The following is a 15021-nucleotide window of genomic DNA, read 5'->3' on the forward strand; positions in this document are numbered from 1 at the left end:
CTACCAACACAAAATCACCTTTGACTTCATTTATGTCGGGGGGGAAAGTTGTCAGCGTCGGTGTGGTGTGCGGCTACGTACCCGTGTTGCAAGACTGGCCGCAGCGTTCTGCAAAAGGGCTGCGAAAGGACAGAAACATTGTCAATTGTGACTGATCAGAAACAAAGGTTTTCACCAAAGCTCTTGTGTTTTGGAACCAACTAAAAATGCAAGTGGACTAAACACTGAAAGGTGGTCAACCTAGTGGTCAAGTTGGTAAATGACACTAAAGTCAACACTACAATAAAAAAAGCAAGAGATTCCATTTGTGTATTGATAAAGACACACACACCTAAAAACCCTAAAAACTGTTCTCCTGCACACAAACATACACAACTACTTTTTGTGTAAATGTTTGTTTTTTACTAGGGGTGCACAAAACATTTGATTCACAACCCAATCTCGATTCTTAGTCATCCCCAATCATTTTTTTTTAAATCCATAAAAAAATAGTATTTATTTTTTTCCTCAAAAGTTTGGACACACCTCCTCATTTCAATGTGTTTTCTTTATTTTCATGACTATTTCATACCTGCCAACTTTTGAAATCAGAAAAACCTAGTAGCCGGGGGCCAGGGACCGCAGGCCCTGGTAGGTCCAGGACAAAGTCCTGGTGGGGGGTTCCTTCGCCCCCCCGACGCAAAATGATTATTAGCATTCAGACAGGTTAAAATGTTGCTAAAACCATCACTTTTCTATCAGTCACAGTGACTTTTCAAAACAAAAATATTACAGCAAAAATCATATGGGTTGATTGACATGTTTATTCTGTAAGCTAACTTCAATAGTTTGAAATTATTTTGACAGTTAATGCCAGTTATCCTGTCAACCTTTCACAAGACTTCAATTTGTTAATTGAAAGTATAAACAGTATAAACACTTTTTACAGTAAACAAATGGTAAAACAGTACTAAACAATTCCATTAAAAAAAAAATTGGTGTCATTATTAACTTTCTGTCCAAGCTTGTATAATCTACTGCCTTGTTCAATTGTAAAAAATATTCTGTGCCTAAAATTCACATTTCTATCACAATTATCATACTGTAAACATGGTAAGCTAACTTCATTAAAATTAATAAGTCCTGTCAATAGCATGGAATTACAATTCAAATGTAGTTTTTTTGTAAGCCTTTCAAAAGAATTCAAAATATGAAAAATTAATGAAAATTAATTTAAGCCATCAGACACTTGAAAAGTGGCACATCACATCTCTAATGTAATCATTTTAACTTTTCAACAGAAATAGCACTGCAAAAATATTAAGGACATACTTCTGTATTTTGGTAGTTATGCTGTCAACATTTAACAAGATTTCTTCAACTTGGACTTGAAAGCATAAATAGTATAAACACTTTTAACAGTATAACAGTACTAAACAATTCCAATAGATAACATTGGTGTCATTACCTTTTTGTTTGCTCAATTATTGCCTCCGTAAATAAAACGTTGGCATTTATCACATCCAAAGAATCTGTTTGGGCGACGAAAAACGTTGAAAGTTTTCCACTTGTATCGCTAGCAACGGCATTAGACTTGTGTTTTTTTGTCCCAACGTGGTCTTTTACATCGCTAATTCCTCCGTGTCCGATCGAAAAATCTTGTCTGCACAAGGTGCAATTCGCGTAGTTTTCACCCTTTTTGGAACGGATAATTATTCGTTAATTATTATATAGGCTTTTGAATATTCTTCACGGAATGACTGCAGTTTTCTTTTCGGTTTAAGGCTCGTATGTGATTTTTCTCCGGCTGATTCCATGATCGTTCGCTCGTTTGGAAACAATGGGCAACAGGCGCCTCGTGCTTGGCAGCGGTGCTATAAATAGCCTCGCGCATGGCATTCGGAATGGCTCGATAGGAAGTTACGGGAAGCAGTGTCGATTGTCATTGTTGTTACGCGATTTCGTGAATAAAACAAACAAACAAAAAAAAGTTTTTAATTAATGAAAAACCGTATTTTTTATCACTGCAACCGTAACCCGGAATAGGTTGATGAAAACCGTACTAATTACGGGAAAACCGTAGTAGTTGGCAGGTATGCTATTTACATTGTAGATTGTCACTGAAGGCATCAAAACTATGAATGAACACATGTGGAGTTATGTACTTAACAAAAAAAGGGGAAATAACTGAAAACATGTTTTATATTCTAGTTTCTTCCAAAAAAATCCACCGTTTGCTCTGATTACTGCTTTGCACACTCTTGGCATTCTCTCCATGAGCTTCAAGCACACCTGTGAAGTGTAAAACATTTCAGGTGACTACCTCTTGAAGCTCCTCCAGAGAATGCCAAGAGTGCGCAAAGCAGTAATCAGAGCAAAGGGTGGCTATTTTGAAGAAACTAGAATATAAAACATGTTTTCAGTTATTTCACCTTTTTGTTAAGTACATAACTCCACATGTGTTCATTCATAGTTTTGATGCCTTCAGTGACAATCTACAATGTAAATAGTCATGAAAATAAGAAACACATACATATTATATAAACATATACCTATTTATACTTATACATATAATATATACATATACATATATACACACATTATATATACATACACATATATACATTTTATATACACACATTATATATACATACTACATACATATTATATATACGATACACATCTACATATATACATATATATATATACTAGGGATGTCCCGATCTAGGTTTTTGCACTTCCGATCCGATACCGATATTGTTTTTGCACTTCCGATCCGATACCGATACTGACCGATACCGATACCGGCCTATCCGAGCATGTATTAAAGTTTAAAGTTATTTAGCCTACTTAGTTGTCAGAATCATGTTGAAAAGGGTTTTAGTACTCTTGATAACAACTAGCCAGCTGAATTAGGGGAGTTTGAATAATACACAATGGTTGGTAACAAGAAACTGACCTGTTTATTCAAGGATAAACACAAAATAGACAAAATTATACATGACAAACAGAAATGGCATCATTGAACTAGGGCTGGGCGATATGGCCTTTTTTTAACATTGCGATATTTTAAGGCCATATTGCGATACACAATATATATCTCGATATTTTGCCTTAGCCTTGAATGAACACTTGATGCATATAATCACAGCAGTATGATGATTCTATGTGTTTTGATTGATTGATTGAGACTTTTATTAGTAGGTTGCACAGTGAAGTACATATTCCGTACAATTGACCACTAAATGGTAACACCCCAATAAGTTTTTCAACTTGTTTAAGTCGGGGTCCACTTAAATTGATTCATGATACAGATATATACTATCAGATATATACTATCATCATAATACAGTCATCACACAAGATAATCACATTGAATTATTTACATTATTTATAATCCAGGGTGTGGAGGGGGGCGTCGGATGTAAGTGTCAAAAAGACAGCCAAAAGAGTTTGATATGAGAATAAATCTAAAGTTAAAATATAGGGTAGAAATGCACCCATTTGCAGGAAATGTAGTCTTGATTTTCAACATTTTCTTTCAAGGCTTGCATGTCTACATTAAAACATTCTTCTTCATACTGCATTAATATATGCTACTTTTAAACTTTCATGCAGAGAAGGAAATCACAACTAAAAAAATCACTAATTTTTTCATACGGTGTTGATGTGGACATGTTTGCCTCGGAATTTTGATGGTGTGGACGTGTGGCACCGAATGGAGATAAGCGTCTTGACAGACGTTATAATATTTGAACAATGATGACGAAAACTGTTTTCTCTGTCGTGTCCGTGTGTCGAAAATTGTTATGCGCTTATTTTTTCATTTGATTTTGTGTGTGGCATATAATTGCTATGCGCACAGGCGCGCACCTTAGAGGGAACGTTGGTCACACGGCTGCGCTAGCATCACAGCTAACGTTAGCCATGCTGCTACGTCTCTGCTCGGGGAGGGCGTATACGTATGTGACGTATGTCGTGACAGTATGTGACGTGTGTAAGAAGGTGCACTTGCTGTCTGTGAGAGGGAGATACAGGAAAGAGTGAGAAGAGCCTGTCGTGTAATGCCAGCAGCTAAAAGCAACTGCGTGAGAATCCACAGACCTGTGGATGTGTTGAAGGTGTGCTGGAAAATGCGGAACGGAAAAAACGGAGCAGCAGAAAAGTAGAATGTATTATTTAAATCGGTGCGTTGGAAAACACGGACCGGAATTTTTTTTTTAAACTGGATCTGGATCGGCATTTTCGCATGCCTTGCCGATACGCATTTTTTGGCAAATATCGGCGGCCGATCCGATCCAAATATCGGATCGGGACATCCCTAATATATACACATATTATATATACATATACACACAAACATATATATATATACACACACACATATATATGTGTATATTATATACACATATATATATATATATATATATATATATATATATATATATATATATATATATATATATATATATATATATATATATATATATATATACACATACATACATACGTGTTTATATGTATATAAAAAGTCCTACATGTATTTAATTTGTAGACAAAGACACCGTTATTGGCGCATGTTGACATATCAGGTTGTGTTACAAACAAGCAACATTTGAACGTAATCTGAATAAAACTGACCTGCACTCTGCACACAAAAATATGTTTTTTTTTAATGTTGGAAAAAACATATTTTTTGCACTTTTTAAAGAAATACTATTTTAAAAATCCACAAATACTTATTACCCTTAATAGCAGCAAAAAAAATAATTATGCGGCTCATTTGGGACCAGATTAGATAATAATTACTTCCAAAATAAATAATTTGCCGAAATTGAAGACAAAAGAAATATGTTTTTTGGCACATTCCGAGATTTTTAAGTTGTTTTACAAACAAGTGACATTTTTAAGTATTCCGAATAAAACTGACCTGTGTTCCGCAAACACAAAAATGTGATTTAAAAAATTCTATGTGATTCATTTTTTGCCCTTTTGAATTTATTATGTTATTTACTTTTAAGTCCAAAAATATTTACAACCTTATTTTTACCTAACAGGAAAAACTATTTGGCTAATTTGGGAACATTAACTAATAACTTACAAGATAAGTCATTACTTTGTTGAAATGGGAAAAAAAACCATATTGGTGCATGTTAAAATATCAAGTTATGTTATAAACATGCAAAATTTGGATGTGATCTGAATAAAAGTGGGCTGTGATCCACACACAGATTTAGGATTATTTTCAAACGCTGTCATTTAATGCTCGCTATCATTTCTTATAAATTTTTTTGGTCGTTTTATCAGCATCTTGACGCTTACACACACTCAACTGCGATTTTTTTAGTTGAGTGTCACGATCACAAATCTTGGGTCACCATAATTTATTCATTTATTTGCATTCATCCAGCAAACATTCCTCCGCACTCACTGTAATTGCGTCTTGACGCCAAACGTGATCTTCTCGGCGGCCTGCAGGATCTTCTCCAGGCACACCACATCGTAGGTGTTGGGGTTGCGAAAAGGGACGTCGTCCGGGAGACCGTCCACTTCCACGGACTCGGGGCTGCCGCGGATGAGCTTGTACGGCACCACCACGGAACGGTCCAGGCCAAGAGCCTCGCCTATAAACACAACACTGCGTGAAACGACATAAAACAACCGACTCCAAGTATTAGTCGTAAAAAGAAATTTAAAAAAAATACCGTATTTCTTGTTGAACAACTCCTTGACCTGCTCTCTGAGGACAACCTTCTCTCCGAGTCGGTTGACGTCGTCGTCGTCTAGCGGGACGAGACAATCACGTCACGGACGTACCATTGAAACGCAAACAAATGTTTTTGACAACAAACTCACCGCTTATGGAAGCGTACGCCTTCTTGAGTAAAGTGACTCTGCGAGGTGCTGATAAAGATAAATAGAACATTTATTGCATTTTCTTTAACCGCCCGGGTCTCCAGAAGATATGTCCCGATCCGATATTTAGATCGGATCGGCCGCCGATATTTGCAAAAAAAATGCGTATCGGCAAGGCATGGGAAAATGCCGATCCAACTCCTGTTAAAAAACAAAACTCTGCTCCGTGTTATCCAACGCACCTATTTAAATAGTACATTCCACTTTTCTGCTGCTCCCTATAATTTCCGTTCCGCATTTTCCAGCACACCTTCAACACATCCACAGGTCTGTGGATTCTAACGCAGTTGCTTTTACCTGCTGGCATTACACGACAGGCTCTTCTCACTCTTTTCTGTGTCTGTGCTTCTCACAGACAGCAAGCGCACCTTCTTACACACGTCACATACTGTCACGTCATACGTCACATACGTATAAGCCCTCCCCGAGCAGAGAGGTAGCAGCATGGCTAACGTTAGCTGTGATGCTAGCGCAGCCGTGTGACCAACGTTCTCTCTAAAGTGCGCGCTTGTGCAATTGCGCACTGTTTAAACGTCCTCTGCGCATAGCAATTATATGCCACGCAAAAAATCAAATAAAAAAATAAGCGCATAACAATTTTCGACACACCGACACGACAGAGAAAACAGTTTTCGTCATCATTGTTCAAATATTATAACGTCTGTCGAGACGCTTATCTCCGTTTGGTGCCACACGTCCACACCATCAAAATGCCGAGGCAAACATTTCCACATCAACACCGTATGAAAAAATGTGTGATTTTTTTAGTTGTGATTCCCTTCTCTGCTTGAAAGTTTAAAAGTAGCATATATTAATGCAGTATGAAGAAGAATGTTTTAATGTAGACATTAAATGGATGCATTTCTACCCTATATTTTAACTTTAGATTTATTCTCATATCAAACTCTTTTGGCTGTCTTTTTGACACTTACATCCGGCGCCCCCCTCCACACCCTGGATTATAAATAATGTAAATAATTCAATGTGATTATCTTGTGTGATGACTGTATTATGATGATAGTATATATGTGATAGTATATATCTGTATCATGAATCAATTTAAGTGGACCCCGACTTAAACAAGTTGAAAAACTTATTGGGGTGTTACCATTTAGTGGTCAATTGTACGGAATATGTACTTCACTGTGCAACCTACTAATAAAAGTCTCAATCAATCAATCAAAACACATAGAATCATGCAATATGGCCTTAAAATATCGCAATATTAAAAAAAGGCCATATTGTCCAGCCCTAGTTCAATGATGCCATTTCTGTTTGTCATGTATAATTTTGTCTATTTTGTTTTTATCCTTGAATAAACAGGTCAGTTTCTTGTTACCAACCATTGTGTATTATTCAAACTCCCCTAATTCAGCTGGCTAGTTGTTATCAAGAGTACTAAAACCCTTTTCAACATGATTCTGACAACTAAGTAGGCTAAATAACTTTAAACTTTAATACATGCTCGGATAGGCCAGTATCGGTCAGTATCGGATCGGAAGTGCAAAAACAATATCGGTATCGGATCGGAAGTGCAAAAACCTGGATCGGGACATCCCTAGTCTCCAGTAAAAAAAACAACAACAAAAAACAGCTGTGGCTGTAGGTAACCTCCTTTAACCCTTGTGTAATGTTCATATTGTTGTTACTCAGCCAGCATTTGTGGGTCTGATGGAGCCGTTGCATTTTGCGGCTTTTAATGCCTCACAATCAAACACTTTTATGTTAAACTACTGGACAGATGTTTACAATCAATCAATCAATCAATTCCTTTATTGTCATTGTCATAATAACACTTAAGTCATACATGTCAACGAGATTTTGTTTGAGCTTTGTCCAGCGGCATAGAAACTGCATTGAAGTGCAGGTTGACCATAGTTTACAGTTTAGCATTGTCAGGAAGATGGCGAATAGAGGGGTGTGGGGGTGGGAACAGTCAGATGTCTGATGTTGCAGCAATGCAATGTCCAGAGCACAATTATTGAGGTGGTGAAGAGTGAGGTAATAAGATGGTCCGGGGCAGCAAAAGGGGCAGGTTGTTCATTTAGCAGTCTCACAGCCTGGGGATACAGACTGTGAGACATTCTGGTGGTCCTGGCGCGAATCGATCTATACCTCCTTCCAGAGGGTAGCAGGTTGAAGAGGCCATGTACTGGGTGGTATCTGTCCTTCAGGATGTTGTGTACTCGCTTTAGGCAGCGAGTTGTGTACATGGCACTCATCTCTGGGAGCATCGTCCATGTAATTTTCCCCGCCCGCTTTAAAGGGGAACATTATCACCAGACCTATGTAAGCGTCAATATATACCTTGATGTTGCAGAAAAAAGACCATATATTTTTTTAACCGATTTCCGAACTCTAAATGGGTGAATTTTGGCGAAATAAACGCCTTTCTAATATTCGCTCTCGGAGCGATGACGTCACAATGTGACGTCGCATCGGGAAGCAATCCGCCATTTTCTCAAACACTGAGTCAAATCAGCTCTATTATTTTCCGTTTTTTCGACTGTTTTCCGTACCTTGGAGACATCATGCCTCGTCGGTGTGTTGTCGGAGGGTGTAACAACACGAACAGGGACGGATTCAAGTTGCACCAGTGGCCCAAAGATGCGAAAGTGGCAAGAAATTGGACGTTTGTTCCGCACACTTTACCGACGAAAGCTATGCTACGACAGAGATGGCAAGAATGTGTGGATATCCTGCGACACTCAAAGCAGATGCATTTCCAACGATAAAGTCAAAGAAATCTGCCGCCAGATCCCCATTGAATCTGCCGGAGTGTGTGAGCAATTCAGGGACAAAGGACCTCGGTAGCACAGCAAGCAATGGCGGCAGTTTGTTCCCGCAGACGAGCGAGCTAAACCCCCCCTGGATGTCTTGGCTCACACCGTCCCAAAGATGATCAAGAGAAGAATATCTTCCCTGGCCTGCTGACATGAGGGTATGTCTACAGAATATATTAATTGATGAAAACTGGGCTGTCTGCACTCTCAAAGTGCATGTTGTTGCCAAATGTATTTCATATGCTGTAAACCTAGTTCATAGTTGTTAGTTTCCTTTAATGCCAAACAAACACATACCAATCGTTGGTTAGAAGGCGATCGCCGAATTCGTCCTCGCTTTCTCCCGTGTCGCTGGCTGTCGTGTCGTTTTTGTCGGTTTCGCTTGCATATGGTTCAAACCGATATGGCTCAATAGCTTCAGTTTCTTCTTCAATTTCGTTTTCGCTACCACCTCCACACTACAACCATCCGTTTCAATACATTCGTAATCTGTTGAATCGCTTAAGCCGCTGAAATCCGAGTCTGAATCCGAGCTAATGTCGCTATAGCTTGCTGTTCTTTCCACCATGTTTGTTTGTGTTGGCTTCACTATGTGACGTCACAGGAAAATGGACGGGTGGTTAAAATCAGGCACTTTGAAGCTTTTTTTCCAGGGATATTGCGTGATGGGTAACATTTTGAAAAAAACTTTGAAAAATATAATAAGCCACTGGGAACTGATTTTTAATGGTTTTAACAATTCTGAAATTGTGATAATGTTCCCCTTTAACCACTCGCTGGAGGGCCTGTTGGTTTGCTTTAGTGCAGCTAGCAAACCACACTAAAAAGCTGTATTCCAATAAACATCTGTTCAGTATTTTAACATAAAAGTGTTTGATTGTGAGGCATTAAAAGACACAAAATGCAAAGGGTCCATCAGACCCACGAACGCTGGCTGAGTAACAACGATGTGAACGTTGCACGGACAATTACTCTGCCAGTTTCTGCATCCCATAGGGATTCTCCTTTTGTGTTTCTGCACCTGCGGTTCCCACACAAGGTTGCAACATTGTTTGTCAACACTGTCTGCTCTCATTTTCTCGCACATTTGACCCTCTGATGTTCTGTGTCACATCACCCACATCTGCGGTCCTCTCCAAGATTTTTCATAGTCATTCATATTGACATCCCACTGGGTTGTGAGTTTTTCCTTGCCCTTATGTGGGCTCTGAACCGAGGATGTCGTTGTGGCTTGTGCAGCCCTTTGAGACACTTGTGATTTAGGGCTATATAAATAAACATTGATTGATTGATTGATTGATTGATCAAAAGCATAAATCTGTCATAAGGTTACTGTTTTTAATATGTACCATTGTTCTTTGAGTAATTTCACTCGATCAAACCTTTAACATTCCACACTACAAAATAATAAAAGTATGTGCTGATATTGTATCGGCTTAATATCTGTATTGGCCAAAACTCAAGGCTCAAGTATCGGAAGTGAAAAAGTTTAAAATGGGGACACTCCTGAATCAAAGTTAGTCAGCAATCTTTTGGTGTTCTTACCAGGTTTTGGAATGAGGCCTTGGAAAGGTCTGGGAAAAAAACAAAACAATTTGTATGCATTTGTTTCGCTAACAATGACAACATTTAACAACGTGCGATACCAACCTGGTGATGGTGAAGTTAATCTTGTCGGCGACTGCCAGGATACGTTCCAGGTTCTGGGAGCCAAAGGTGCAGGGCTTCCTGAAGGGGATCCCTGGTGGGAGTCCCTCGATGATGACCGAGTCCGGGTTGTTCTTGATCCTTTTGTAAGGCACTTGCACCGGGTACTTGATGCCTAGTGCCTCGCCGTACTTCCTGTTGAACAGGTCCTGGACTTGCTCCCGCAGTGTGTTGGCCAAGTCAATCCTAGACAACTTGGACTCCAGGCAGTCTGGAGACCAAAAAAGTGTTCTAAAATACTGAAACCGAATAATGAGGCCGACAAACCCACAAATCTGTTTTTTAGTCATTGCATCATCGTAAGACTATTCTGCTAAAATAATATCAAAGATAGGAAGCACTCATCAAGATCTTTGATTTGAGTTATGACTTGATTTGGTTTGTTGTACGGTACTCAATTATATGGTATATGGTTACTATCAACATTGTGTGATCCTTTGACGACATAAATACAAAATAATACCAGATATAGGAAGCTCTCATTAAGGGCTTTAATTTGAGATATGACTGGATGTGGTTTATCGCATTATAATTCTCGACCTTGTTACTAGACCCTTTTATCGTAACATTTCTAAACGGCTTATATAGTGGCTATCTTTCGTCACTGCATCAATATATGATGGCATAATGACCAAATAATACCAGATCACGTAGACTATCATCAAGGGCTTTAATTTAAGATACGACTCGATAAGGTTTGTTGCACAGCAATTATTGACTTTGTTACGTGACACTTCTAACCCAACTTATACGTTAAATAAATGTGTCTACTGCGTTATCGTACGACTACATAATGACAAAATGAAACCAGATCTAGATCTATCTCATCCGTGGCTCTAATTTGAAGTTCAATTTGATGTGGTTTGTTGCACTGTAATTCTCGACCTTGTTACCACACCCTTTTATCGTAACATTTATAAACAACTTATAGGGTGACTATCTTAGGTCACTGCATCACAATATGGCGACATAATGACTAAATAATATCTCTTATTAAGGGCTTTAATTTGAGACACAACTCTATAAGGCTTGTTGTGCTGCATTTTGTGACCCTGTTACAAGATACCTTTAATGTAACTTATAGGTTAAACATCTTCAGCAACTGCGTTATCATATGACTACACAATGACAAAATATTTTGTTAACAACTTATAAGGTGACTATCTTTAGGTATTGCATAATTATATGAGTACATAATTACAAAATAATACCAGATCCAGGAATCTCTCCTCAAGGGCTTTAATTTGAGGTATGACTCGATGTGGTTGTTTCATTATAATTCTCGACCTTGTTACTAGACCCTTTTATCGTAACATTTCTAAACGGCTTATATAGTGGCTATCTTTCGTCACTGCATCAATATATGATGGCATAATGACCAAATAATACCAGATCACGTAGACTATCATCAAGGGCTTTAATTTAAGATACGACTCGATAAGGTTTGTTGCACAGCAATTATTGACTTTGTTACGTGACACTTCTAACCCAACTTATACGTTAAATAAATGTGTCTACTGCGTTATCGTACGACTACATAATGACAAAATGAAACCAGATCTAGATCTATCTCATCCGTGGCTCTAATTTGAAGTTCAATTTGATGTGGTTTGTTGCACTGTAATTCTCGACCTTGTTACCACACCCTTTTATCGTAACATTTATAAACAACTTATAGGGTGACTATCTTAGGTCACTGCATCACAATATGGCGACATAATTACTAAATAATATCTCTTATTAAGGGCTTTAATTTGAGACACAACTCTATAAGGCTTGTTGTGCTGCATTTTGTGACCCTGTTACAAGATACCTTTAATGTAACTTATAGGTTAAACATCTTCAGCAACTGCGTTATCATATGACTACACAATGACAAAATATTTTGTTAACAACTTATAAGGTGACTATCTTTAGATATTGCATAATTATATGAGTACATAATTACAAAATAATACCAGATCCAGGAATCTCTCCTCAAGGGCTTTAATTTGAGGTATGACTCGATGTGGTTGTTTCATTATAATTCTCGACCTTGTTACTAGACCCTTTTATCGTAATATTTGTTAACAACTTATATGGTGACTATCTTTGGTCACTGCATCATTACATGAGGACATAATTACAAAATAATAGCAGATCTAGGAAGCTCTCCTCAGGGGCTTTAATTTGAGGTATGACCTGTTGTGTTTTTTCGCACTATAATTCTCAACCTCGTTACCAGACCTTTTTATCGTAACATTTGTATAAAACTTATATGGTGACTCTCTTTGGTCACTGTATACTTATGAGGACATAATTACAAAATAATATCATATCTAGGACGCTCTCCTCAAGGGCTTTAATTTGAGGTACGACTTGTGGGTTTTTGCAATATAATTTTTGACCTTGTTATCGTAACATTTGTAAACAACTCATGTGGTGATTATCCTTGGTCACTGCATCATTATATAAGGACATAATTACTAAATATTACCAGATTTAGGAGGCTTTCCAAAAGGGCTTGACATTGAGATCCAACTTGATGTGGTTTGTAATCATATTTTTTTTTAGCTTACCCTAGCTAAAGCGCTAAAATAAGTAATATTACGTTTTTTTTGTCGTTTAGTGAGTTTAAAGGCCTACTGAAACCCACTACTACCGACCACGCAGTCTGATAGTTTATATATCAATGATGAAATCTTAACATTGCAACACATGCCAATACGGCCGGGTTAGCTTACCAAAGTGCAATTTTAAATTTCGCGCAAAATATCCTGCTGAAAACGTCTCGGTATGATGACGCCTGCGCGTGACGTCACGGATTGTAGAGGACATTTTGGGACAGCATGGTGGCCAGCTATTAAGTCATCTGTTTTCATCGCAAAATTCCACAGTATTCTGGACATCTGTGTTGGTGAATCTTTTGCAATTTGTTCGATGAACAATGGAGACAGCAAAGAAGAAAGCTGTAGGTGGGAAGCGGTGTATTGCGGCAGGTAGAATGCACCCCCTGACTGTTGTGCCGGATAACACAGCCGGTGTTTCATTGTTTACCCGAAAGATGACAGTCAAGCTTTACCATTGGCCTGTGGAGAACTGGGACAACAGAGACTCTTACCAGGAGGACTTTGAGTTGGATGCGCAGATGCGGTACCGTGAGTACGCATGCAGCTGCGGCTTCCAAATATTTGATCGCTTGCCCGTACGTGCGTGCCGCTATGTGCATGTCACATACGTAACTTTGGGGACTTTGGGGAAATATATGTGCTGTATGAACTTTGGGGAGGTGAACGGTACTTTGGGCTGTGCGATTGAGTGTGTTGTGCAGGTGTTTGAGTTGTATTGGCGGGTTATATGGACGGGACGGGGGAGGTGTTTGTTATGCGGGATTAATTTGTGGCATATTAAATATAAGCCTGGTTGTGTTGTGGCTAATAGAGTACATATATGTCTTGTGTTTATTTACTGTTTTAGTCATTCCCAGCTGAATATCAGGTCCCACCCGCCTCTCACAGCATCTTCCCTATCTGAATCGCTCCCATTGCCCTCTAGTCCTTCACTCTCACTTTCATCCTCGCTCAAATTAATGGTGAAATCGTCTCTTTTTTGGTCCGAATCGCTCTCGATGCTGGTGGCCATGATTGTAAACAATGTGCAGATGTGAGGAGCTCCACAACCTGTGACGTCACGCACATATCGTCTGCTACTTCCAGTACAGGCAACTTTATCGTCGATGTTCTCTACTAAATCCTTTCAGCAAAAATATGGCAATATCGCAAAATGATCAAGTATGACACATAGAATGGACCTGCTATCCCCCGTTTAAATAAGAAAATCGCATTTCAGTAGGCCTTGAAGAATGAAATGGCAGTGTTTATTAATTATGCGTCTTTTGTGCTTTCTGCAGTCTTATGAGCACAAAGTGAAGTACCTGAGAAAGCAGGTCTTTTGGACAAAGCTGAGGTGTCCTCCGTTAGCGGTGTCACGTCTTTGACTGCGTCCAGCTCTTGAGAGGGGAAACATTTTAAGGTTAAAACCTCTCAGTCACCTCTGGGAGACAGACTAAAACCAACACAGCACATTACAGGTGGATGTAGAACGAAAACCATCGCAGGGAAATCCCCGCAAAGTCAATGGCCAAATGTTGAAAAGTGTTACCTGAACTTTTGGCGTCACAGACGGCGACAGAAGGCATCTCTTGTTTGACTTGCTCGCTCAGCAGCTTAGGCCTGCGGACACACAAAGAGAAAACAAGATGATGTTTGTGAAAGTTAAAAGCGACAGGACGTGAACGGCCGTTTTAAGGCTTGACTCACTTTTTGATGACAAACTGGATCTGACTGCCGGCGGCCAGTATCTTGCGCAACTTGGCCGCCCCGAAGCAGTTGGGCCGTCGCAGGGAGATCCCCTCAGGCAGCCCGGTGACGAACAGATCCTCAGGGTACATCTGGAACTTGGAGTAGGGCACCTTGGTCGCTTCAGGGAGGCCCAAAGCTTCAGCTGAGCAAAAAAAAAAAAAAGGCAAAGTCCCTTTATCCCACATTTTACTCGCTGAGTGCCTTCCTTATTAAAACACTTGAACGCCACACTGTTCACATTAAGGCAGGAGACTCACCATATTTGATGCTGAACAAGTTCTCCACTTGTCTGCGCA

At 39.1% G+C, this 15021-nt stretch overlaps 1 protein-coding gene across 4 annotated transcripts in view; it reads right to left on the minus strand.

The window, feature by feature from the left end:
- The window catches only part of gtf2ird1 (GTF2I repeat domain containing 1), an 80915-nt gene that overhangs the window by 2162 nt on the left and 63732 nt on the right, over positions 1-15021 (minus strand). For all 4 annotated transcript variants that reach the window (XM_061962730.2, XM_072913775.1, XM_061962729.2 and 1 more), the window contains exons 16-25: positions 14983-15021; positions 14684-14867; positions 14526-14596; positions 14299-14373; positions 10329-10596; positions 10224-10252; positions 5836-5883; positions 5685-5762; positions 5411-5603; positions 82-119 (exon numbers count right to left, since the gene is read on the minus strand). The exon at positions 14983-15021 is cut by the window's right edge and continues 42 nt beyond it. In XM_061962730.2, the coding sequence (XP_061818714.1) occupies positions 82-119; positions 5411-5603; positions 5685-5762; positions 5836-5883; positions 10224-10252; positions 10329-10596; positions 14299-14373; positions 14526-14596; positions 14684-14867; positions 14983-15021 (1023 nt within the window). The remainder of the gene's footprint in view (positions 1-81; positions 120-5410; positions 5604-5684; positions 5763-5835; positions 5884-10223; positions 10253-10328; positions 10597-14298; positions 14374-14525; positions 14597-14683; positions 14868-14982) is intronic.

Source organism: Nerophis lumbriciformis, linkage group LG09 (genome assembly GCF_033978685.3).
Source record: "Nerophis lumbriciformis linkage group LG09, RoL_Nlum_v2.1, whole genome shotgun sequence".
In the NCBI taxonomy this organism is placed as follows: domain Eukaryota; kingdom Metazoa; phylum Chordata; class Actinopteri; order Syngnathiformes; family Syngnathidae; genus Nerophis; species Nerophis lumbriciformis.